The following is a 26,119-nucleotide window of genomic DNA, read 5'->3' as shown; positions in this document are numbered from 1 at the left end:
GTGTGATGCCATGGCACTCTACCGAGGGTGATAAAGTGAGACTCTGTCTCTACAAAAAAAAAAAAAAATCTACTCTTGGGACATTCCCTAAGGTTCCTGCCTTCCAGAAAGAGCAAAAGCACTGCCGCCCTGCACCCCATGTTAGGGTCTGGGAGGCTTAGGAAATATTTGTTGCAAGAACATATTTGTGAAGTAAAGGTTAAAACCCCCTTGGAAGGGGCTTTGTGGTGCATTAACTGTGATATTTTGTGTAAAAATAGTCCGACCTTCAGGAAGCCGCGCAAATGTTAGCTTAATTTTTTTAGAATCAGAAAATGTGGGTGAGAGTTCTTCCCACCAGCGTCAAGGTGGGCAAGTCGTGACCACATAGAGCCTCAGTTTCTCTATCTGTAAAATGTTAAAGTTGGGCTGGGTAGCCTGAAAAACCCTCCTAGCTCCAAGGTGCTCGGTCATACAGGTGTCTTCACAGCGGAGACATGAAGACTGAAGACCTGGGGTTTTCAGCCTACAGACATGTTTCCCCAGAATGTTTTTTATTGCATTGATTATTGAGCCAGTACTGCTACTAGGGGGTGAACCTTGACATCATCATGCTAAGTGAGAGAAGCCCCACACAAAAGGCCACTTAGTGTAAGATTCCATTTAGGTGGAATTTCTGGAGTTAGCAAATCCATAGGGACAGAAAGTAGATTTGTGGTTGGCCAGGCAAGGGGTGCCTAGAGGGCTGAGAGTGACAGCTGAAGGGTACCAGGTGCTTCTAAAATGGACTCTGGTGATGTTTGCAAATGTCTCTCTGTGTGCAAAAGCTACTGAATTGTATGCCCTAAATCGGTGTGAATTATATCTCAATAAAACTGGGGGGGGGGTTTGTTTTTTGTTTTTTTGTAGAGACAGAGTCTCACTGTACTGCCCTCGGGTAGAGTGCCATGGCGTCACACGGCTCACAGCAACCTCCAACTCTTGGGCTTACACGATTCTCCTGCCTCAGCCTCCCGAGCAGCGGGGACCACAGGCGCGCGCCACAATGCCCGGCTATTTTTCTGTTGCAATTTGGCCAGGGCTGGGTCCGAACCCGCCACCCTTGGCATATGGGGCTGGCGCCCTACTCACTGAGCCACAGGCACCGCCCAATAAAGCTGTTTTTTAAAAAAAAAAAAAGAAAGAAGGCCGGGCAGTGGTGGCTCACACCTGTAATCCCAGCACTCTGGGAGGCCAAAGCAGTCAGATCACCTGAGCTCATGAATTTGAGACCAGCCTGAGCTAGAGCCAGATCCCACCTCTAAAAATAGCCAGGTATTGTGGTGGGTGCCTGTAGTCCCAGCTACTTGGGAGGCTGAAGCAAGAGATTCACTTAAGCCCAAGAGTTGGAGGTTGCTGTGAGCTATGATACCATAGCACTCTACCGAGGCTGACATAGGGAGACTTTGTCTCAAAAAAGAAGAAAAGAAGGGTGGCGCCTGTGGCTCAGTGGGTAGGGTGCCAGCCCCATATACCGAGGGTGGCAGGTTCAAACCCGGCCCCAACCAAACTGCAACAACAACAAAAAATAGCCAGGCGTTGTGGCAGGCACCTATAGTCCCAGCTTCTCGGGAGCCTGAGGCAAGAGAATCACCTAAGCTCAGGAGTTGGAGGTTGCTGTGAGCTGTGACACCACAGCACTCCACCTAGGGCGATAAAGTGAGACTCTGTCTCTAAAAAGAAAAAAAAGAGGGGCAGCGCCTGTAGCTCAGTGAGTAGGGTGCCGGCCCCATATGCCGAGGGTGGCAGGTTCAAACCCAGCCCCGGCCAAACTGCAACAAAAAAAAAATAGCCAGGCGTTGTGGCGCGCGCCTGTAGTCCCAGCTGCTCGGGAGGCTGAGGCAAGAGAATCACGTAAGCCCAAGAGCTGGAGGTTGCTGTGAGCCGTGTGACGCCACGGCACTCTACCGAGGGCGGTACAGTGAGACTCTGTCTCTACAAAAAAATAAAAATAAATAAATAAATGAAAGAAAAAAAAGAAAAGTCTCTTAGTACTCAGAGCATAGGTAAAATACTCAGAAAGGCATCAACTCCTTGGTGGGGTGTGATCACACCTGGACTATAGACTGCTGTGGCCCCACCTAACAAAGCTTAACAACTTTTTTTGTTTGAGACCAAGTCTCAAGCTGTTGCCCTTGGTAGAGTGCTATGATATCACAGCTCACAGCAACCTCAAACTCTTGGGCTTAAGCAATTTTCTTGCTTCACCCTCCCAAGTAGCTGGGACTACAGGCTCCCACCACAGCACCCAGCTATTTTTCTGTTTTTGCAGTTGTCGTTGTTGTTTAGCAGGCCCAGACCAGGCTCAAACCTGCCAGCACCCAAACCACTGAGCTACAGGCACCGAGCCAACAACAGCAACTCAAACTGTTTCCGATAACTGCATCCCAGAACACATTAAAGCTCACAAACATTTAAAGAGAAAAATATAAATCATACTCAAAATTCTGAATGTCCATCATCCAATCAAAAATTACAATTCACACGATAGACAATACAAGCTGTGATGAAGATGGAAAAAAAATCAATAAATAGAAAACAAATCTAGAAGCTAGAAGGAGTAGACAAGGACATCAAAACAGCAACTTCAAGGCCAAGGGCAGTGGCTCACACCTGTAATCCTAGCACTCTGGGAGGCCGAGGCAGGTGGATTGCCTGAGCTCATGAGTTCGAGACTACCTTGAGCCAGAGCAAGACATATCTCTAAAAAAAAATTAGTCGTGTTGTGACAGGAACCATGGCGGGTGCCTGTAGTCCCAGTTACCTGGGAGGCTGAGGCAAGAGAATGGCTTGAGCCCAAGAGTTGAGATTGCTGTGAGCTCCACCAAGGGTGACAAAGTGAGACTTTGTCTCAAACAAAACAAAACAGCTACTACCAATAGGTATAAATAGATTCAAGAAGACAGAAAATGAACATGACAACAGAGAAATAGAACACATAAAAAACACCCAAATAGAACTTCTAAAGGTGAAAAGATACAATGTTTGGGCTGGGCAAGGCTGCTCATGCCTGTAATCCCAGCACCAGGAGGCCAAGGAATAAGAATCGCTTGACGCCGGGAGATTGACACCAGCCTGGGCAAAATAGTGAGAACTGTCTCTACAAAATATTTTTAAAATAAGAAAAAAAAATTTTTTTGATCTGATTCTTTTTTTTTGTGGTTTTTTTTTTTTTTTTTTTGGCCAGGGCTGGGTTTGAACCCGCCACCTCCGGCATATGGGACCGGTGCCCTACTCCTTGAGTCACAGGCGCTGCCAGAAAAAAAATTTTTTTAAAGTAAAAGAAGGCCAGGTGTGTGGCTCATGCCTGTAACCCTAGCCCTCTAAGAGGCCGAGGTGAGTGGATTGCTTGAGTTCACGAGTTCGAGATCAGCCTGAGCAAATCTCTACTAAAAATAGAAAAACTGAGGCAAGAGAATTGCTTGAGCCCCAGAGTTGGAAGTTGCTATGAGCTACGACACCACGGCACTCTACCCAGGGCAACAGCTTGAGACTCAGTCTCAAAAAAAAGAAAGAAAAGAAAAATTAGCTGGGTGTGGTAGTGCATGCCTGTCATCCCAGCTACTTAAGAGGCTAAGGCAGGAGGATCACTTAAGACCAGGAGTTTGAGGCTGCTGTGAGCTTTGTCGACACCACTACCTTCAAGCCTGTGTGACAGACAGTGCCTCTAAATAAATAAGTAAATAATAGATTAGACGCTGCAAAAGAATATATTGCTGAACATGAACAGTTTGAAACTATTCAAAACACACAGAATCACAAGAGAAAAAACTACTGAGAAACATAAATAAACAGAAAGAAGAGAGAGCAAGGCAGGGCACAGCGTAGCAAGCACAGGCCATGTGGAGCGCAGAGCCCCATCGTGGACCTGAAGGGAAGATGGGCCTTCTTGCCCACTGAATATTTGATGAGACTTTTCCCAGAGCCCTGGAACACATGAGGCTCTCTTATTTACCTACATCCCCAAATCTGCCAGTGGTCCTTTGGGAGGAAGGAAGCCGAGCGGGCCGGAAGGAAAGGCTGAGGCACCCAGCCCTTCACCACCTTCATCACCACCCTTAGTCTCCCACCAGCACAGACTCACCCCAGCTCACAGAGCTCCTATTCTCTGGTTGATGCTTTCTGCTCAAGTTTCCCCTTGGTAAAGGGGCAGCTGGCTCCAGAAGGCTTTCTAGGCCCTTCCAGGCCTCAGCTCTTTTCTTCCAAGAAGGCTATAAGGACTGGTGCTTTCCCTGTGAGCTCTTGGCCTTCATCACCAGAGGCCCAGAGAAGAAAAGTGACCTCCCAAGGTTCTCGCTGCCTCAGGGTCCCCAATCCTTTCTTTTTCCACTCTGGCCCCACATCCCCAACCCCCACCTCTCCAGGCCCTACACTGGGCCCCACCACAGCATCTGCCAGAGAGGCTTGCAGCTTACAGGGAAGGAGCTTCTCTCCATGTCTGGCCTCTGTGGCAGAGGCTGCATGGGAAACCCTGGTGTCCCATCTCCCTTCTTCCACAGGAACAGAAGCTCTGAGTTGTGCTGGCTGCATGACCAGCCCACATCCCTTGGACCCTTGTAATTAGTGTGGACCAAGTCCATGCTAAGTCCAAGCAGATGGAAGCCGGCCTCCGAGGGAGCTCACACTTTCCCCTCATCCCCCTCCTCTACACCATTGCCTTAGTGGGTCGCAAGGACCAGGCATGGCCTAGCAAGCAAGATAGAGCCTGGGGCCAAAGGATGTGATGGAAGCAGACAGCAGGTCTGCCTTATGACCATCCCAGGACCCGGTATGAGCCAGAATCCAATTTTGTCTTGTTGCAGCCCTGTCCTTGTGGGTCTCTGTCACCCTCAACCCCAGCTGCTGTAGGAGGGTTGCTCAACTGGCTTCTGGATTCTCCATCTTCCCTCCACGACTCCATTGTCTTCCTTGTTGGTTCTTCCTTCTGTGGCCTCTAAGGCAGGGCGTTTCTCAGGCCTCTGCCTGCATCTTTGTCTCGCCTCCTCCCTGCCCTGCCTGCCCTGTGACCACCCTGCATGTGGCCGGCACATTGCCTGGTCTTACCCCACTCAGCTTCTCCCAAACCAGCCTCACCATCATCACCCTCCTCACACCGGCTTCTCCTCCCTGCCACTTGCCCAGACTCAAAACCTTCACCAGTTGTGGCATCCACAGGACCACCAAGTCCTGGTCAATCTGTGTTCTCAGCCCCTGCCTGAGTCCTCATTCCTGAGTGGCTACAACAGCTTCCTGGGTAGGTTCCAGGGAATCACTGCCCCACTCTACACCTGACAGTCAAGTGGACCTTCCAGATGTCTGCCATGAGCAAAAGACACATGTTTTAGGCAATATTTGCCCAAGCTCCTAATGCTGGCATTCAAGGCCCTCTAAAGTCCATCAGGACATTTGTCCTTTGATTCCCAGAATCTAACACCCTTCCCTTTAAAGAAGAGCCCAAGATGGGGGAGAAAGTCAGCATCAACCATCAGACATGAGAATAAAGATGATACTCCAGAAAATCTAGCCTCCAGCCTTTGAGTCTTCCCATCTGAGGCCCCAGACATGGAGGAACAGAGACAAGCAGCCTTCACTGTGCCCTGTCTGAATTTCCCCAACTTCATTATTCCCCTAGCCCTTATAATAATATAAGTTCCTGATTCCCTGTATTGCCGGGCGCGGTGGCTCATGCTTGTAATCCCAGCACTGTGGGAGGCTGAGGCGGGAGGATTGCTTGAGCTCAGGAGTTCGAGGCTTGTCTGAGTGAGAGTGAGACCCCGACTCATGAAAAAAATGAAAAAACCCAGCCGGGCGCCGCAGCGAGCATCTGTAATCCCAGCAGCTTCGGAGGCTGAGGCAGCAGGATGCCCACAGCCGGAGTCTGAGGTTGCAGTGAGCTACGACGCCATTGCCCTCTGCTCAGGGCATAGGTTAGAACTGTGTCTCGACAAAAAAAAAACTGATTCCTGTGTTAAATACCTTTCTGCCTACAATGTCTTTCTGTTTCTTTTTTCTTGAAACAGGGCCTCACTATGTCACCCTCAGTGGAGTACTGTGACATCACAGCTCACAGCCAACTCCAACTCTTGGGCTTAAACGATTCTCTTGCCTCAGCCTCCCAAGTGGCTGGGACTACAGGTGCCCGCCACAACGCCCGGCTATTTTTTGTTGTTTGGTAGGCCCGGGCCAGGTTCAAACCCGCCAGCCCCGATGGAGTGGCTGGCACCCTAGCTGCTGAGCTACAGGAGTCAAGCCTCTTTCTGTTTCTTTTATTTATTTATTTATGTATTTTTTTAAGACAGAGTCTCAAGCTGTCGCCCTGGGTAGAGGGCCGTGGCATCACAGCTCACGGCAACCTCAAACCCTTGGGTTAAGAGAGTCTATTGCCTCAGCCTCCCAAGTAGCTGGAAGTACAGGGGCCCACCACAACGCCCAGCTATTTTTTAATTGTAATTGTCACTGTTGTTTGGCAGGCCCGGGTTGGATTCGAACCAGCTCCCGTATATGTGGCTGACGCTCTAGCCGATGAGCTACAGGCACCGAGCCTTTCTGTTTCTTTTAAAACAAAACACACTGACAACAGTCATGTGGCAAGTAAAGGTAGAAACAGAGTTTGAACCCAGTCTGACTCCAGCATCTGCCTCTGAACCACCCCACTGGCCTTGGTGAACGTCTGTGCCCGGTCAAGATGGCTGGTGGGCCATCCCAGCCCCTACCTGAAGCCCAATCCCTTAATAACAAATCCCTTTTCTGTTTAATCCAGACACCTGTACACACATTCCCACCAGCAGGTGCCTGGGTTGAGGGAGCCAAGAGGCTGGAATGCTGGGGCTGGGGGAGCCTCCTGCCTTCTCGCCACTAAGTCCCCTGCCCTACTGCTTTGTGCCCCAGACACTGAACTAAAGATTCATGTTCTAACCAGCACCTCTGCAGAAAAGAATTTTCCCAGTTGATGGGGTAGGTAGTGGCTTTTCTGTGCCTCCAAATCTAGTTACTACCCTGAGCTGGTCTTGTCCCAGGCAAGAGTCAAGGTACTGGACATTTCACTGGCAATGCAACCCCTGAGTATGACCTGATTCTGGAACATGGGCAGCAGTCCCAGCGTCCCCAGGAACTGTGCTCACATACCCCACACTGGGATCTATAACTTCATTTTCTGGCTCCATTTTATAGGTGAGCTCAAGGTCACACCCTGAGTCCAGCCAGGCAAAGCTAGTTGTCCTATCTCAGAGCAGACACACCTGGGCAGGTGAGCCTCAAGGGCACCTCCCCAGATAGCTGTACTGGTGCCTGCCTTGCCCACAGGAGGTCATACTCACATATGCAGGATGCTTCTTTTCACCTCTGAACTTGGTAAAAAGCTTCGAGTGCAACACCATCAAGTGTTGGAAAGACTATAGAGAAACATTCATCTGCCACCAGGGAAGGGCCTTTTAGCAGCAGCCTATCCACATCTTTTTTTATTTTTATTTATTTGTTTATTTTTAGACAGAGTCTCACTCTGTCACACAGGTAAAGTGTTGTGGCATCATTATAGCTCACAGCAACCTCAAACCCCTCGTCTCAAGCGATCCTCTTCCTTCAGCCTCCCAAGTAGCTGTGACTACTGGTGCCCACCTAAATGCCTAGCTATTTTTTTTAAGTAGAGATGATGTCTTGCTCTTGCTCGGGCTGGTCTCAAATTTCTGAGCTTAAGCAATTCATCTGCCTTGGCCCCCCAGAGTGCTAGGATTATAGGCGTGAGCCACCACTCCTGAAAGGCTCCTGCACATAGTTGCACCAACATCTCCCTTTGTGTCCCTGACAAATGAGAAAAGACATGAATGTTCACGAATGAGGGGCAGGTCAACGGGATGAGAGGTAGTGTATAGGGACAGGAAAACTCACATTTGTTAGGTGCCAACTCCAGGGCCACAGTGGTGAGAAGTATAGACCCTGCATGAGGAAACAAATTAGGTAAAACCTACACCCTCGGCATGGGTGCAAGATGGTGCAGCTGCTGTGAACAGCAGTTTGAAGTCTCCTCAAAAAACTAAAAATAGAATTACCATGTGACCCAGCAATCCTGCTTGTGGGTAGATGCCACAAAGAATTAAAAGCAGAGGTTGGGTTTAGTGGCTCATGCCTGTAATCCTAGCCCTCTGGGGGACAAAAGCAGGCAGATTCCTTGAGGTCAGGAGTTCAAGACCAGCCTGAACAAGAGTGAGACCCTGTCTCCAGTAAAAATAGAAAAAATTAGCCAGGCATTGTGGTGGGTGCCTATAGTTCCAGCTACTCCAGAGGCTGAGGCAGGAGGATGGCTTAAACCCAGGAATTTGAGGTTGCTGTGAGCTAGGCTCACCCCACAGCCTTTTAGTCTGGGCAACAGAGCAAGACCCTATCTCCACTAAAAAAAAAAAAAAAATTCTCTAAAGACAACAGACGAATGGCTAACAAACACATGAAAAAATGTTCATCATCTCTATATATTAGAGAAATGCAAATCAAAACAACCCTGAGATATCATCTAACCCCAGTGAGAATGGCCCACATCACAAAATCTCAAAACTGCAGATGCTGGCATGGATGTGGAGAGAAGAGAACACTTTTACACTGCTGGTGGGACTGCAAACTAGTACAACCTTTCTGGAAGCAAGTATGGAGAAACCTCAAAGCACTCAAGCTAGACCTCCCATTTGATCCTGCAATCCCATTACTGGGCATCTACCCAGAAGGAAAAAAATCCTTTTATCATAAGTACACTTGTACTAGACTGTTTATTGCAGCTCAATTTACAATCGCCAAAATGTGGAAACAGCCTAAATGCCCACCAACCCAGGAATGGATTAACAAGCTGTGGTATATGTACACCATGGAATACTATTCAGCCATTAAAAAAAATGGAGACTTTACATCCTTCGTATTAACCTGGATGGACATGGAAGACATTATTCTTAGTAAAGCATCACAAGAATGGAGAAGCATGAATCCTATGTACTCAATTTTGATATGAGGACAATTAATGACAATTATGGTTATGGGGGGGAAGCGGAAAGAGGGAAGGAGGGAGGGGGGAGGGGCCTTGGTGGGTGTCACACTTTATGGGGGCAAGACATGATTGCAAGAGGGACTTTACCTAACAATTGCAATCAGTGTAACCTGGCTTATTGTACCCTCAATGAATCCCCAACAATAAAAAGAAAAAAAAAAAAATTGAGGCTCGACTCCTGTAGCTCAGCAACAAGGGCGCCAGCCATGTACACTGGAGATGATGGGTTCGAACCCAGCCTGGGCCTCCCAAACAAACAACAATTACAATCAAAAAATAGCCAGTGTGGCAGGCGCCTGTAGTCCCAGCTACTCGGGAGGCTGAGGCAAGAGAATCGCTCAAGCCCAGGAGTTGGAGGTTGCTGTGAGCTGTGTGATGCCATGGCACTCTACCGAGGGCCATAAAGTGAAATTCTGTCTCTACAAAAAAAAAAATAGCCAGATGTTGTGGCGGGCGCCTATAGTCCCAGCTACTTGGGAGGTGGAGGCAAGAGTTGGAGGTTGCTGTGAGCTGTGATGCCATAGCACTCTACTGAGGGCAATATAGTGAAACTCTGTCTCAAAAAAAAAAAAAGAAAAGAAAAGAAAAATAAAAATTGAAAGGAGGAACTCAAAGATATTTTTTTTGGTAGAGACAGAGTCTCACTTTATCGCCCTCAGTAGAGTACTGTAGCATCACAGCTCACAGCAACCTCCAACTCCTGGGCCTAGGCGATTCTCTTGCCTCAGCATCCTGAGTAGCTGGGACTACAGGTGCCCGCCACAACACCCAGCTATTTTTTTGTTGCAGTTTGGCCGGGGTTGAGTTTGAACCCGCCACCCCCAGCATATGGGGCCGGCGCCCTACCCACTGAGCCACAGGTGCTGGCCCTCAAAGAGATATTTGTACACCTGTGTTCATAGCAGCATTTTTCGCAATAGCCAAGAGGGGGAAACAATCCAACTGTCCATAGACAGATGAAGGGATAAATACAACAACATGTCCATCCAGACAATAGGATATTGCTCAGCCTGAAAAGGAAGGAAATCCTGACACCTGTTACAACATGGATGAAGCTTGAAAATATTATGCTCGATCTAATAAGCCAGCCACAAAAGGACAAATACTGCTCAGTTCCACATAAAGGAGGTCCCTAGAGCAGTCACAGTCATAGAGTCAGAAAGTATATTGGGGATTTCCAGGGCTTGAGGACCGGAGGATGGGGAGTTGGAGGACCGAGTTTCAGTTTTGCAAGTTGGAAAATTCTGGAGGTGGATGGTGATGACAGCTGCACAACAGCTTGGACATGCTTAACCCAGCTCAACTCTATGCTTAAGCATGGTCAAGACAGCAAATTTTATGTTATGTATATTTACCACAGTTAAAAATAAAATGTGTAGGGGCGGCACCTGTGGCTCAGTCAGTAAGGTGCCGGCCCCATATACCAAGGGTGGCGGGTTCAAACCCAGCCCCGGCAGAACTACAACAAAAAAATAGCCGGGTGTTGTGGCAGGCGCCTGTAGTCCCAGCTACTTGGGAGGCTGAGGCAAGAGAATCGCTTAAGCCCAGGAGTTGGAGGTTGCTGTGAGCTATGCGATGCCATGGCACTCTACCGAGGGCCATAAAGTGAAACTCTGTCTCTATAAAAAAAATAAATAAATAAAATGTGTAGAGAGCCTGGGGGGAAGCTTGTGGCACAAAGCATTGTTACAAGAATCTGATTCTGTGCAACCCTGGTTGCTGAAATCTGCCTGCTGTCACCTGCAACCAGCTGTGTCCACAGCTGCTGAGAAAACCTGCTGCAGCTCTAGGACTAGTTTCGCCCATCACTGTCACTGCCCACCACGCAGAGCCCCAACCCTTCCTAGCGCCAATGTACTCATGTAACATTTCTCTTTTTATGAAACCTCCAACCTCCTCTTTGTTCTCTGAACATACCGAAGACCACCGGATCTGTGTGGATGCCCAAATTGCAATTTCTCCTTCCCAAATAAAACATTACATTTAGAGTGGTGTCTCTGCATTTTTATTTTGACTCTGGCAGCTCCCACCTCCTACACAGGGAGCTGCTTCCTGGGAGCTCTAAAGCCGCCTCTGCTCTCAGCTGCTGAGGACGTGTGTGCGAGTGACCAGCTTGCACAGTGCTAGAGGGTGAGTGCTCCAGACATGGAGCTTTGGTGGTCAGAGAGCCAACATCCCCGCCCATGGGGCCCGCAACTCTAAGGCTGTGATCTACTTCTTTATCTTTCTGAGTTGCACAGCTGGACTCAGCTCTAGCTGCCCCAGTGCTGACTTCCTGTTGGCTTCCTTCTCTTCCCTGTCCCACCTTCCCTTCCTCTCCTTATTGTTTCCTGAGGCCACCTCCCTTGGCCTTGAGGTGGAACCTTGTCACAAGGAGTGGAGGGTTGTCTGTGCTTATCTATGTATTTTTTTTTTTTTTTTGTAGAGACAGAGTCTCACTGTACCGCCCTCGGGTAGAGTGCCGTGGCGTCACACGGCTCACAGTAACCTCTAACTCTTGGGCTTACATGATTCTCCTGCCTCAGCCTCCTGAGCAGCTGGGACTACAGGCGCCCGCCACAACGCCCGGCTATTTTTTTGTTGCAGTTCGGCCGGGGCTGGGTTTGAACCCGCCACCCTCGGCATATGGGGCCGGCGCCCTACTCACTGAGCCACAGGCGCCGCCCTTATCTATGTATTTTATGTTCTTATATATAAGTCCCAGCCCCGCTGGTCCTGGGCCATGAGACCTTGGGCAGAAGCAAGGTCATAAGTTTTTTTGTTTGTTTGTTTGTTTCCAGGGCAACAAGATAGAGTTGAAGTGAGTCCCTCTCATGAAGGAAAAAAAGACAGAGACAAAAGCCTGCAGGGGTATTAAAATACTCCATTTGAAATTGGCTGCAAGTCTTTCATTGGCCTCTCTGTGCCTCCAGGCCCTTTTGTATTGGTAGAAAGAACAAAGAGAAAGTTTAGAGCACTTCCAAAGAGAGTTGGAAGTGGGTCCCTCCCATGAAGGAGAAAAGGTTACTTAACCTTTCTGCTTCCATTTCTTCACTGAGGACTGGGAATAAAATACTACCTACCGGGCGGCACCTGTGGCTCAGTGAGTAGGGCGCCAGCCCAATATGCCGAGGGTGGCGGGTTCAAACCCAGCTCCGGCCAAGCTGCAACAAAAAAGTAGCCGGGCGTTGTGGTGGGCGCTTGTAATCCCAGCTACTCGGGAGGCTGAGGCAAGAGAATCGCGTAAGCCCAAGAGCTAGAGGTTGCTGTGAGCCGTGTGACACCACGACACTCTACCGAGGGCGGGACAGCGAGACTGTCTCTACAAAAAAAAAAAAATACTACCTACCAAAAAAAGCTTCATGGGGCTGCCATTGCAACATGTCAAAGGCCAGGTGGCTTCAACAACAGACATTTATTCTCTCACAGCTCTGGAGGCCACAAGTCCAGGCCTCACTCCTGGGCTTACAAACAGTGTCTTCTCATGTGTTTTCACAAGGTCATCCCTCTATATGTGTCTGTGTCCTAATCTCCTTTTATAAGGAACCCAGTCAGACTGGACTAAGGCCTACTCACGCGACCTCGCTTTAACTTAATCACCTCTTTAAAGGACTTGTTTCCAATACAGTCACACTCTTAGGTCCTGGGAATAAGGACTTAAATATGTGGATGGGGCGGGGACACAATTGAGTCTCATTATAAGAACTAAATTAGTGGGTGGCGCCTGTGGCTCAAGGAGTAGGGCGCTGGTCCCATATGCGGGAGGTGGTGGGTTCAAACCTAGCCCTGGCCAAAATAAAAAAAAAAAAGAACTAAATTAGTTACTAGTACATAGTGAGGATTATAGATTTATTCTTTCTAAAAAATTTCTGAGGCCAGGTGAGGTGGCTCATACCTGTAATCCTAGAACTTTGGGAGACCAAGGCAGGAGGATTGCTTGAGGCCACGAGTTTGAGGCAGCAGTGAGCTGTGATGACACTACTGTACTCTACCATGGCAATAGAATGAGACCCTATCTCAAAAATGATTTTTTTTTTCTGGAAGTGTAAGAAACTTTTTTTCTTCTTTTTCTTTGAGACAGGCCAAATGCTCTGCTCTGCTCCACCCTCCGTCTGGGAGACCCCATCTGTTGCCTCTCCTTTCACCACCCCAGGGGTCTGAGACCCCCTCCCCCATCCAGACAACCTTGCTGCCAGTGGCCTGGAGGTCCAGAAGCCCACTTCCCTGTGCTCAAATGGAAACACTGAGGCCAATGGTCCCCCAGTAGTCCAGATGGGCTCTGGCCAGCTCCCCAACCCCAGCCAGTCTCAGGGTTCCATCCCAATGAGGCACCCCACGGGAGGAGGTTAAAGTCAAACAGGGGGAGTCCAATGCTGGACATAGGGAGAACCCAAAGCCCAGAACTCTAACCTCCACCTGCCTGGGTCCCTGGATTCCTGCCCTAACCAGGGACCCACAAAGGGAAGAAGGGCCTCTTCTTTCTTGACTCTTTAACAGTTGAATATTTTCCTTTAAATCGTCACCTTTGAGAATCAAGAGTTAACCTTACCAGCAACGTAGAGAGCCCTGGCTGTACTTGCCTATGGACTCTCAGGACTCAATTTACAGTCTAAGCAATGAAAGGAAGGACTTCTGCCACCCTGCTCACAACAGGTTTGGTGGGGGGGACCTGCCCTCAGAGCTGGGGGCCTTGCAGCTCCCATGTCTGTGTGCTCATGTATGTACACCGATGTGCGCGTGTCTTTGTATGTGCATGAGGCTCTTTGAACATATGTGCAGAAGTGCATGTGTGCACACACAAATGCTTGCACACAAGCCCGTGTATGCAAGTTCACAGTGTGTGCGGGCATGTGGCGGCCACTCCCTTGTGAAGGGGACTGCTGAGGAGACAAACGTGACTCAGACAAGAGTGGGAACTGCACATATTTCTCCGGAATCCGCCCCTGGGGAGCCCCAGAAATGGTCCAGACAGGAGGGACCTTAAGTTAGGAAAAGGTCCAGAAATGGGGGAGCCTCGTGCACCCACGCAGGGGAGAACCCCAGAGGCTGGCTTCCCCCTCTAGGGGGGTGACGATTTAAAGGAAAATATTCAACTGTGCTTGGTCCCTGTTCCTGGGTGGGGCCTGCCCTTCCTGGGAGCTGGTGACGACCCTTCCCGGGACGGCCGCCTCTCTCAGCGGACCCAGCGCTCATCCGCGCGGGAACCCAAAGCCCAAAGCTCTAACCTTAACCCACGGCCCGCAACACGCAACCTCGTGGAGGCGCCTGCTAGGGCAGGATGATCAGGATCTGGACTCAGTCCCGCCGGGGTGGGCCCAGTGGGATAATGGCAGCCCCCTCCCCCACCTGGTTTCAGAGTTAAGCCCTGAAAATTCCCCTTCCACCTTTCTGACTGCCAGCCCGGCTTTAACAGGGGCTGGGTAGGGGCAGTTGAGACCCGCTGGGTATCAAACATCTCTCGGCTATAGCCACCTGCCTTTGTCAATCTCGAGTCTCCCGCCCCCAGGAGCCGCCAATCACAGCGGAGCCCTCCCAGTTTCGTCATCAGTAGCCAATCAGTGCCGCCTCCAGCTCCCTTCACCACCACCACCCAGCCTCAAGCAAAGAGGACTGGGGAAGGGTGGCTGCCTCATGTAGTAGACACCTTTTGGGTACCCAGTTCCACCTCTCAAGGCTGTGCCTTGCACATCCTCACCTTGGTTTCCTCCTCTGTAAAATGGAGCAATAGCAGCCACCCCTAGGCCCTAGGTTCCAGGTCAGGCCTGGGTGCAGGGAAGTAGTCCCTTGGGATACTCTGGGACTAAATGAGATTCTACTCAAAAGGTGCGCACTGAGCGTCCCAAGTCCCTGCAGGGTGGACCTGGAACACAGGGTGGGCTCAGGATCCAGGCTGCAACTCTGGGAAAGTCTGGAAACTTCCTCAGCTTTCAGACTCTGCCAGATGGAGACAGGTCTCCCTAACTCCCAGGCCCGGACCTCCTGGTCTGGATGCAGACACAAGCCCAAAGTCTCCAGACTTAGCCCATCAGGCTGATTCCTTGCAGGGCCTGTACCCTGGGGGGCCCACCCTGCTATGTGGGAGCACTCACACCCTACCTCCAAGTTTCCCAGTCCAGGAACACCTGTCATGAATGAAGGCTGAAGTTTGGTCTCTAGGTGAGTGTTCCTATCTCCGCACCTTATAAATACCCAGTGTGCAGAACCCAGGCCCACCCCATGTGCACTCCCACCCAAGGAGGCAAGGAGGCTTGCATGGGGGAGGAAACCCCTGAGCGGCCACTGATCCAGGCATTTCCTATCAGAGCTCCTACGGTGCATGTGCTTCTGCCACTGGGGGATCTGGGCAGACCTGTAGGCTGACCAAGAGTCCGAAGCTGTGAGCATGGTCACCACAGCTCGCAGATCACCTACGGGACTTGCAGCCCCCCTCCCTCTAGACTCTTACACTAGAGTGGAAGAGTGCTAGAAGCAAGGCACCCACCTGTCCCACCAGCTCTACCCTCCACCTCCAGTCCCAAGACACACACACAGGCCGGCCTGGGCCTACAGACTTGGCGTTCTTTTATTTTGCTCTTTCCAGTTTGAAGCTACTATCATGGGCAATTTGAGTTATACAAATGACACTTACAAAAAATAAAAGACCAAGACACCCAGAGTGAGATGCATGGCAGTGCAGGGAGCTGGCAGGGGGAGGGGATCCTGGTGCCTCACCCCAGTGCTCCCGCTGAAGATGGTACCTGGCTTCATCCTGCCCAGGAGACCAAGGCAGACCCAGGGAGACACAGCACCAGTCACAGTAGGGGCTCTGGCAGAGGCAGTGAGGGTTAGCCTAGGGCTGGGAGCAAGGGCTAGAGGGACCATGGAGGGAGAGGACCCGGCCATGCCCAGGAGGATGGAGGGGGACAAATAGAGCCCCTGGGGAGGTAGGGACAGGTCTGACCCCCCCGCCAAGACCACTCGCTACTACAACCAGGCTTGCTTGGGGCACCTCCAGCCATAACATTTTATTAAAAAAAATACTGATTTGGTCATTTTTTGCTTCCAGTCAGGCCAGGGTGAAAGGAAAGAGACAGGAGCAGGGTGGCCTCCCCACCTCCCACCTGGGAGGAATGTGCAGTGTGCAGATTGTGTGGCCACAACACCTGTCCACTACGAGCCAGGGGAGCTGGGCTGGGCCTTTGCACAGTAGGAGGGGGCTGCCCTCCAGCCACAACCCAGGAAGCACAGGTGGGCAATGTCAGCCCCACCCAATAGCTCCCTCCTGGTTTGGCACAGGGAGAGCTTCAGGAGGGAGCAGGAGATTCCAGTTACACGTCCCACCATGCATGGGGGCTCAGGAGGCCTCCCAGCCCATTTCTCCTCAGCCTCTTCCTAGGATATAAGGCTCAGAGCTATCTGAGGTCAGAAGAAAGAGGTGCCAGCCTTGCCTATGGCAGGGAAGAGGACAGAGGGGTCTGAAGTCCCTTCAAGGGAACAGGCCAGAGCTGCTGGCCCACGGGGAGTGAGACCCGGGTGTGTGAGGAGGGGTTCACAGGGGGGGAATGGGTAGGGGCACCATTTCTCTGGGGGGTTCCAGTTTGAAAGGCAAGGGACAGCCAGACTCAGGCTCCCTGGGTAGGTGGGAGTGGGCGGCTGGGGGGGGGCTGCGGGTGGGCACTAGTACTCCCAGAGTGAGGCAGGGTCAATGGTCTCAGCAGAGGCCTTCAGGACGCCTGCATGATCCCCCTTCAGGTAGCGCCCACCCACCTTGATGGCCACCTTGTTGTAGTCATAGAACTCGAAGAAGAAGTCCACAGGGGTATCGCTGCTGCTGGTGACTGCTGCATCACTGCCCACCATCCAGTACTTGCCCGTGGAGTCTGGGTTGAGGGGGAGACCATCAAACTGTGCCCCAGACCAGAATCCCACCCAAACCCAGTCAGCAGAGACAGTACCCCAACAGGGCCCCTCCATTTTCTAAGGTTCCTTCCAGGCCTGATTCTGGACCAGAGATGGGGTCCCTGTTTCCCCCAAGCCCTCCTGTCCACACTGGATACATGAATAGGGTTCCAAAAATGCATTCTGAATCCTAATCAACATCTCTGGATTGTCCAAAGTCCTTCTCAGGGGATGGGTTCTGGTTCCATAACCAAGGTGTGCCCGCCCCTGCCCACCGTTACCAAAACGGTCCCTATTCTCTGCACACCACCACCTTTCTATCTCTGTCCTTCCCCCAGACAAGAAGGGAAGAGGCTATTCCCAGCCCAGAGCTCATGGTGGCCATAGGACATCTGTCCACATGGGGCCTGGAATGGCCCCAAGCCAGGGCCCAGCATGGGGTGACACATGCTCCCATAGGCACGACACCAGCCCCCCAGCTGGGAGAGATGGCTGAGCCCTGCCTAGACATCACCGTAAGGAGAACGTGCCTTTGATGTTATAAGCACCATCGTTGAACTCAAGCTGGAAGACGTCATAGTTAGAGCGGTTGGCATCCAAGGTGCCTGTGACCTTACGGCAGCCAATGAAGCCATGTTCCCCACGGAAGACGATGATGGGGCGGTTGATCAGCTTCATGAGGAAGAGTTCTGAGTCCCCTGTCCCAGAAGAGGGAAGAACTGTGAGCCTTCTGGTAGGGAACGTGGTAGGGGCCAGGGCACCCTGGGTGTGGCTCAGAGAGGGTGAACCAGGAGCTGGGGTCACACAGCACTCAGCCTAGGGTAAGACAGGGCAGGACCAGTTTTGGAGGTCCCAAGTAGACACAGTGGGCCTCTGGTGGAGCTGGCAAGTGACCATGCCAGTCCAGCCAGCATTTGAGGGCAGCACTAGGGAACCAAAGCTTGAGGGGTCCGCCTACAGGCAGCTACCTGCTGTCTCCACTGAGGCAGCCAGCTGCCCATTCTTCTTGGCAGTCACAAACTTGCCATTGGACGCTCGCAGTGTGATGCGCCGATCACGCCACTCAATGTCAAAGTAGCAGCTGGCATTCCTGGGGGTTGAGGGAGAGGGTCAGGCAGGGAGCCAGCCCAGGCAAGCGAGGGGGTGACAGGTGGGTGGCAGGGCACTCACTTGGTGGATGCAGTGGACTGCACACCCCCGGTGGCTGTCAGCGTCCAGTACTTCCCCGTGTGGGTACGGAAGGCACACTTTTTGGTGTCGCGGTCAATCTCCAGCTGGAATGTCTCCTGGTCAGTCTCCTCATCCTGGTTGGCAGACAGGTCCATACCTAGAGAGAGGAAGTCTACAACATGTTCCCCTAGTCTTCGTGGTGAGCTCTGACCTCAACTACCAACACACACAGGGGGCTGCCACAGAGTGGGGAACTGCTGAGACCCTCTGAGCAGCACATCAGGGCAGCTGGCAGGACCCAGGGACACAGGGCCAAGGCCAACTACGCTCATTTCCACACCACATTCCCGGATTTCAGAAGTTATACTTTTGAATAAACCACACAAAAGACATTCTAGAGTCAATCAGGAGAATCTTAACAAAGCCTATGAATTAGACACTAAGGAGTGATTATTGCTAATCACATGTGGTTACGTAAGCAAATGGCCTCATTTTTTACAGACCCAGATGGAAGTATTTCGGGATGAAATGCCCTGATGCCAAGGATTTGCTTTAAATACAACCCAAAACAGTGAATAAAAAGACAGATGGAGAAGGCACAGCAGAGCATCATCTAGGGGGTTGGTTGTCTGACTGTTCATGACATTCCTCTTGCTTCTGTCTATGCACAAAAGTTTAAAGAGTGTAAAACTTAATAGCGCATGTTCCTTTCAGAAAATTTATAAAAGCATAAACATTAAGTCACACATACCCCTCCTCCACCACAGAACACCCCCATGCTAGCAAACATATCTTTTCTTTTGCAAAAGAAGCACATATGCATGCTCTGTATCTGCGTTTGCAAATCGTTTTCTATATAACACATCACCAAATAATCTTTTTTTTTTTTTTTTTACTTTTTTGTAAGAGACAGAATCTCACTTTATGGCCCTCAGTAAAGTGCCGTGCCATCACAGCTCATAGCAACCTCCAACTCCTGGGCTCAAGCAATTCTCTCTTTTTTTTTTTTTGGTGGTTTTTTTTTGGCCGGGGCTGGGTTTGAACCCGCCACCTCTGGCATATGGGACCAGCGCCCTACTCACTGAGCCACAGGTGCCACCCTCAAGCAATTCTCTTGCCTCAGCCTCCCAAGTAGCTGGGACTACAGGCGCCCGCCACAACGCCCGGTTATTTTTTTTTTTTTTATTTTTTTTTTTTAGAGACAGAGTCTCACTGTACCGCCCTCGGGTAGAGTGCCGTGGCGTCACACGGCTCACAGCAACCTCTAACTCTTGGGCTTACGCGATTCTCTTGCCTTAGCCTCCCGAGCAGCTGGGACTACAGGCGCCCGCCACAACGCCCGGCTATTTTTTTGTTGCGGTTTGGCCGGGGCTGGGTTTGAACCCGCCACCCTCGGCATATGGGGCTGGCGCCCTACTCACTGAGCCACAGGCACTGCCCGACGCCCGGTTATTTTTTAGTTGCAGTTCAGCCGGGGCTGGGTTTGAACCCGCCACCCTCAGTATATGGGGTCGGCGCCTTACCAATTGAGCCACAGGCGCCGCCCATCACCAAATAATCTGATGTGACCACACTGATCCCTGAGGTCAAGACACTTCAGGTGGCTTCCAGGGTTTTATGCCTCCACACTGCCCCGAGGAATTGCTCTTATAACCACATTATTTTGAAAATCTGAGTTCGGGCGGCGCCTGTGGCTCAGTCGGTGGGGCGCCGGCCCCATATACCGAGGGTGACGGGTTCAAACCCAGCCCTGGCCAAACTGCAACCAAAAAATAGCCGGGCGTTGTGGCGGGCGCCTATAGTCCCAGCTGCTCGGGAGGCTGAGGCTAGAGAATCGCCTAGGCCCAGGAGTTGGAGGTTGCTGTGAGCTGTGTGAGGCCACGGCACTCTACCCGAGGGCCATAAAGTGAGACTCTGTCTCTACAAAAAAAAAAAAAAAAAGAAAATCTGAGTTCATTCTTCCAGCTAAAACCTGGACATGGGACATTTGGTTCCAACAGAACAAATTCACATTTCCCAAGTGCCCTGGATTCTAAGAACTGAAGCCACAGGGGCATCTGCTAGGCTTGGAATGATGAGCACGTCATTGTATGGGCACCTTCATGAAGTAGGGACTCCAGTGGTAGGTAGCAGGCATCAGCCCACAGGTGAGAGGGGACTGGTGGGGGGTGGCGCCTATATCCAGAGGACCCATCCCTCGCTTCAAGCACCCCCAGGGGTCTGAAAGCTGTCAGCTCCCTCCTAACCTAATCATGTGTTCCTCACAGCTGCACCACATGGTAAAGACCTTGACCCCACTTCATAAAGAGGGGAACTGAGGCTGAGGGGCTGCACATCCTTGCCTAGGGTCACAGGGCAAGAAAGTAAGGGGTCCTGCTGGTGACCCTCAGGAGGGGAGGTGGGCAGCCCTCTTGTCACACCCTCCTTCCTCCTAGGCACCCACCCTCCCATCTATGGATCCATGATGGTGGCCCCTGAGCTCCAGCCTCCAGCTCTGCTCCCCACTACAGTGGACATCCCTTAGATCCTGTTGGTGAGCCGGACCCACCAATCACCACAAGAGGTTGGGGTGAGCAGGAGCTGGACCTGGGCTACAGCCCAGGGAGCACAGAGAGACTGGGGCCTCTCTGACCGAGCCAGGAGCACCACAACTACCACCCCCACTGGAACCACACCCATGGCAGCTGCCCTCCCTGTGCCCAGAGGGCCTGCACAACCACGGGTACAGCTGTCACACCCTGCTCTGTGCAAAGCCGCCATAGGGGCCCCAGCCTGCCTTGACCACATGGGACCAGCCACCCAGGGCTTTGGGAGGTCAGCTGATACAAGGGAAGAAAGAGAACAGGCCAGAGGAAAGCCCCCTGAGGCCCACCCCAGCAGCAGCAAAGACCTGGGTTCTGGGTTCCCCAGGAAGAAAAGCTAAGGGGAAGCTGAATTGGCATAGCTTTGTCCTAGGAAGTAGAGGGCCCGTCCCCACACAGCCCTACAAATAAACAAGGCACTCATAGCCCAGCTGAGGAACACACAGGAGGGCAAGCAGCTCCTTCTCCACAAAGGAGACTTCTGATCACTGAGCTCTGCTTCACTGGGTGAGGGCAGCCACTGTGCCTCCCAGCAGCTCCATGAAATTAACACCAACCTCACCTACAGCCAGAAGAGCCAGGGAGGCCACAACACTGTGGCCATCTGCTCAGGTACTCAGACCCTGCATTCAGTCCTCAAACTGGTCTGATGAAGAGCCCAGGCCAGCCAGGGAAGTGCTACCACAGCAGGGGCCAAGCACCCTTGGATGAGTGCCTTCATCTCACTCTGTCTCAGTTTCCCTACCTGCCAAAAAGGGCTCCAGCCTCTCCATTTGTGTCAAGTAAACACCAGACCTTCCTCCCCCAGTGGGAAAGAGCCAGGGTAGGGGAGTTATCCCCCCCTCAACCCCCCCACCTCCCCCCCCCCCCCCCGTCATCCCCTACTGGCTCCAAGGCCCTGCCCAGGCGGGAAAGGCCCCACTTGGCCTTGAAGTCTCTAATTAGAGCTGTGTTGCTATGGAAACAGGGTTTTCTTCAGGATTTTTCTTTTCACCAACAGCAGCACAGAAAACCTGAGTCACAGGAGCCGGAGGGAGCCAGGAGATGCAGAGGCTCCTGCCCATCCTCCTTCCTGGTGGTTTCCCCTGTCCCCAGCTTCCCATCTCCCCCTCTCAGGCCTTAGCAGTTCCCAAATTCCCCTGGCATGTTCAAAATAGGCAGCCCCCCAACTCATTTAGGGAAGGGAGTCTAGAATCACTTATGGCTTCATCTCCCCTCCCCTCTTTCCATTGAGCTCTTACAAGTATCTGACCACTTCAAATTACTCCTCTGTCCTTACATAAGATATTCTCCAGGCTTGGAATGTCCCATCTCATAGGAAGAACTCTTATACATCCTCCAAAGCCCAGTGCAACCAGCCCTTCCTCAGCCAGCTAGCTCCAGAATTGTTGGGACAAGTTACTTCTCCAGCCAGCCTGCAGGCCAGGTAGGTCCAAGGCCCTGTGTGGAGCCCCCAGGGTGCAAGGAGACTGGTAGGAGAAGACACTGATAGCTGCAAGATGAGACAAGACAAGACAAGATGGGAAATGGGTCAGCCGGAGTGCAGAATCTGAGCCTGGACAGGTAAGGATCCTGAGGAGCAGGGAGGAGACCCCACTTGGGGCATAATGTGGTGGAAGGACAAAAGAGCACTCACTCAGGACAGCCTGGCAACCCCAGGTCAGTCCAAGGAGGCCTGGAGCCCACACTTTACAGATGGAAAAACTGGGAAGAGGGTGGGAAGTAGGCTGCAGCTTCTTCTGGGAGTACCCCACCACCACCAGCCCAGCCTGTGCAGGCCTGCAGGGATGATTCACATCCCCTAGCCTGCAATCCCCAGCCTCTTCCTTCCTGGCTGGCACTTCCCAGCACATGTGCTGGAAGCACAGACACTGCCTCCTTGCCACGCAGGCCTGTCCAAAATGTCCTCTCAGATACATACACCCACTCCCACCTGTGAAGGCTCCTGTTCCTTGGGAAGTCCTGGAGGTTGGCTGACATGGGAAGAAGACAAGGACCTCAAGATCTGAGGCCAGTGGAGCCCCAGCCTCAGCCCCCAAAGCTTCCACCCTAAGTTCCCTGTCCCTTTAGACTCAAAGATGAGCTGACACCTCTCCTGACTCCAGTTTCTGGCTCCTCCTGCCCCGTCAGCCTGAATCACCACCATGATGCCTCCAAAAAGCTTTACTAGAGAGGGGGAATCTGCTCAGACGAGTGAAAAACACCCCCAGGCTCCCTGCTCCTTCCTGGCCCCAGGACCATGGCCATCTGCTGCGGCAGCATCTGTGCTGATGATCACCTATGACGGGTCCTGGGGCCCTCCTGGCCCCTCCAGTCCCACCTCTCAACTCACAAGCTTCCTCCCACTCACACTGGAGTCCTGTGCCTTCCTGCATTAGGGCCTTTGCACAGGCTGAACCTTCTGCCTGCAACACCATCCCACACATCTGACTTGTGCTATACCTTCTATCCATCCTCATGCCAAACATCCTTCTCAGAAAGGAGCCCTTCATTTAATCTGTGAGCCTAAGGTACTTCTTGTATCCTCAGTCTTTTCCTTGACACCTCAGCATTTCTCCAAGTATGTAAGCCCCACTACTCACTGGCTCATGGTTCAGCATGTCCCCTTAGCAGGGGCCCAATGTCTGCTGAACAAGTGTGGGATTCTGTTCACCCCACCTTTGATGGGACAGGAAAAGGGAGGAGGAGAGGAGTCCATGTAAGTACCCATTCAGTCAAATTCACCCAGTTCTTACTTGCCATCACTTGCAGGTGACCTTTATGGCCTTAACAGAGCAAACTCAGGCACAAAACAGCCATCACCTCACCCAGGCCACCAGTGGGGGGTCTTGCCCCTTCTGCAGAGTCCACAACTAAGAGGACAGCCATCAGGAGGGCTCCTTCCACCGGGAGGGGTAGGAGAAGGAGGGAATAGTGACGGGGCTCCCATCCAGCTATCTCTAAGGCTTGGGGTCCAACTTCCCCATTCAGGGGCGCAAGATCCCCACAGGCCCCTCTGGCTGTGGCAATCAACAGCCTCTTCTCAAAGGAGTGGAATTGGACTCCAGAGGCGGAGGGAGAACCAGCCTAGGCGGAGGATGTGAGAAGCAAACGAGGAGGCTCACTTGAGGGGGCTCACTTCTGGCACACACGCCGCTGCAAATGGCCGTGTCTGTGGGAGGCCCTGGAGAGGATGGATCGAGTTGCAGTCAATTGTTCCAAGTGAGAGCCCTAGGGATGGGTTCACTCGAGGGTAGGCGCTTCCTGAGGGAGCCCGGCTGGGGTCTCCCAGCTCCCGCCGAGGCCGCCCTCGGTCGCTAGAAGAGCTAAGCGCAGCGCACCGGCCTGAGACGCGCGCAGCGGGCGCTGGGCGGGGCGCCTGGAGGGCGGCCATCCGCGCCACGCCGTTCCCAGGCCACCACATGAGGAGGGAAGGCGCCTTTTGGGTAGCCTCCAGACCCGGCCCTGAGACAAGGCCTAGGGGCGGCGCGGGGGCTTCACTGCAGGGGGGCCGGCAAAAGCCGATCCCTTCCCCCGCCCCGCCGCATCTGGTTTTCCCATCTGCAAAGACCCAGCAGGACAAAGGGGGAGGGAGGACCCAGTGGAGGCGACCCGCCCCCCTGCTCACAAAGGCCGCGGCCTCGAGCGCAGGGCAGACGCGGGAGGAGAGGCTGGGGGAAGGGCAGACACTCCGGGCAACCCACTGGCGGAGGCCGACCCCGCCCGGCAGCCGGAGGAGGTGGAGGAAGGCCAAGCCGAGTGGAAGCGCACCCAACCGCGATCAAAGGCCCTGCTAACTTCCCCCACCCAGCCCGCGAAAGGGCGGGTGGGGACGCGCCCCAGGAGTGTGGAGACCCTCTCCTAGTCCCTAGAGCTAAAGGCCCGCCGACCCGGGGCTAGGAGAGGGATGAGGAAATGGGCGAGGGGCGCCCCTCCCCAAGAATTGGGGCCGCCTATTTAAGAGATCCGCGCGCGCGGGGAGAAGCCAGATTGGGCTGGGGGTTCGGAGGGTGGCACCTACAGCTGCGCCTACGCGGGGCCTAGGGAGCCCACGACCCCAGCCCGACTGGGAGGTGTGTATGGGCGCCGGAGGACGGGCAAAGCCCCACCCCTCGCCCCCTCCTCCAGGCAAGAGCCTAGCGTGGGCGCTCCGGGCGCCACTCGAGACCGCAGCGGCACCGCGGTCGAGAAAAGGCGGGAGGCTGGAGAGCCGCGGGTGGGGTGCGCTTTGTGCACGTACTGGGAGAGGCGGGGTCAGCGTCCCCACTCACCCTGGCGCGTGGACACGTTCCTCTCGTTGGCCGCCTGGAGCACGACCTGGGCGCAGCTCTGCTCGAGGGCGAAGAGCTCGTCCTTGCCCACTTTGGTGGCCTTGCCCGCCTTGAGCGTGCCGCTGGGCCCCGACGGCGCCAGGTAACGGCCTTCGCAGTCGCGGAAGGCCACCTTGCCAGAGCGGAACTCCAGCGTGTAGCCGGTGGCGGGCTCGGGACGCGCCACCAGACGCCCGTCGTGGCGCAGGAAGCGGTGGTCGGCGGTCTGCACACTGTAGCGCTGGTCCTGGAAGGCTAGCGTGATGAGCGAGTCGACGCCCCAGGGCACGTCGCGGTCCACCGCGATCTCGTCCGCCGGCCGCGCGCTCAGGTGAGCGTAGCGCTTGCGGGTCAGGCTGTAGATGTTGACCTGCGGGTGCATGGCGATGTGCACGCTCCACTTCTCAGCCGGGGACACCGTCTGCGCGAAGCAAGACAGGCGGTCCTCGGTGCCGCCGAAATAGCGCCGGTGCGCCTCGGACTGAAGCGACCATCGGCCGTCGTCGTGAGCCACGATGAGGAAGCGGCAGTCGGCGCTGGGCACCTCGCGCTCACAGGTTACGTTACCGTCCTTGTCCGCCGCCAGGTAGCGGCCCAGGTGGCTTCTCAGGCACACTGCCGCGCTGCCCGCCTCGTCCGGCGGCTGCTCCAGCGTCCAGATCTGCTTCTTCTTCAGGCTACTGGCCGATGCGTTCACCTTGAAGCCGAATGCTTCGGCGGTCAGGTACTTGTTGCCGCAGTTGATGAGGCCGAACTGGATCTGCACCGCCTCGGCCGTGCCGTTGGCGGTCATGGTGGCTGCGAGCGGGAGGCCGGTGTGGCCCCGGGTGGTCAGTGACGGGTCCGCGGCGGCACCCCTGCTTCTTTGTTCGGCTACCTCAGCCCGCGCTCTCCCTCCGCAGCTCTCCACAAAGCCTGCCCGCAGAGCCGGAGACACTTTATAGGCGCGGTGACGTCAGCGCTGCGAAGCCCCGCCCACCCCGGCTCGGCGTGGGTGGGGTCGGGGCCCAGGGAGCCGGCTCTGCGGCGCTGGATACCCCCCCCACACACACCAGGGGCAGGCAGAGGGAGAAGTTTGGCTCTTTGGCTCACCCGGCCTCTGCAGCCGTCCGCTGTCCCAGAGCCATCGCCCCACCCCGCAGCCCTGCCGCCCAGCTCCTGGCTCCAACCACTTAACCTTCGGACACCCCTCATTCCAG

General features: G+C 53.3%; 1 protein-coding gene and 1 pseudogene across 2 annotated transcripts in view; both read right to left on the bottom strand.

Moving 5' to 3' along the window:
• The window catches only part of LOC128562170 (RING finger protein 11-like), a 293,543-nt pseudogene that overhangs the window by 148,036 nt on the left and 119,388 nt on the right, over positions 1 to 26,119 (bottom strand). The window lies entirely within an intron of this gene.
• Positions 15,546 to 25,834, bottom strand: FSCN1 (fascin actin-bundling protein 1). The gene is made up of 5 exons (XM_053556837.1): positions 24,882 to 25,834; positions 18,050 to 18,206; positions 17,848 to 17,969; positions 17,410 to 17,577; positions 15,546 to 16,860 (listed from the first exon to the last, which is right to left on the bottom strand). Exons 1-5 carry the CDS (start codon positions 25,711 to 25,713, stop codon positions 16,658 to 16,660), a joined length of 1,482 nt encoding a protein of 493 aa, XP_053412812.1. The 5' UTR covers positions 25,714 to 25,834; the 3' UTR covers positions 15,546 to 16,657.

This window comes from Nycticebus coucang, chromosome 12, assembly GCF_027406575.1.
Source record: "Nycticebus coucang isolate mNycCou1 chromosome 12, mNycCou1.pri, whole genome shotgun sequence".
Taxonomy (NCBI): domain Eukaryota; kingdom Metazoa; phylum Chordata; class Mammalia; order Primates; family Lorisidae; genus Nycticebus; species Nycticebus coucang.
This window is presented reverse-complemented; position numbering and strand designations above follow the sequence as displayed.

Excerpts from the sequence above, each read along its gene's own strand:
- FSCN1 (XM_053556837.1), bottom strand. The coding sequence starts at position 25,713 with ATGACCGCCAACGGCACGGCCGAGGCGGTGCAGATCCAGTTCGGCCTC. Across the intron at positions 17,970-18,049 it reads CAGTCCACTGCATCCACCAA|GAATGCCAGCTGCTACTTTG; the intron begins GTGAGTGCCCTG and ends CTCAACCCCCAG. Across the intron at positions 17,578-17,847 it reads TGCCTCAGTGGAGACAGCAG|GGGACTCAGAACTCTTCCTC; the intron begins GTAGCTGCCTGT and ends CTTCTGGGACAG.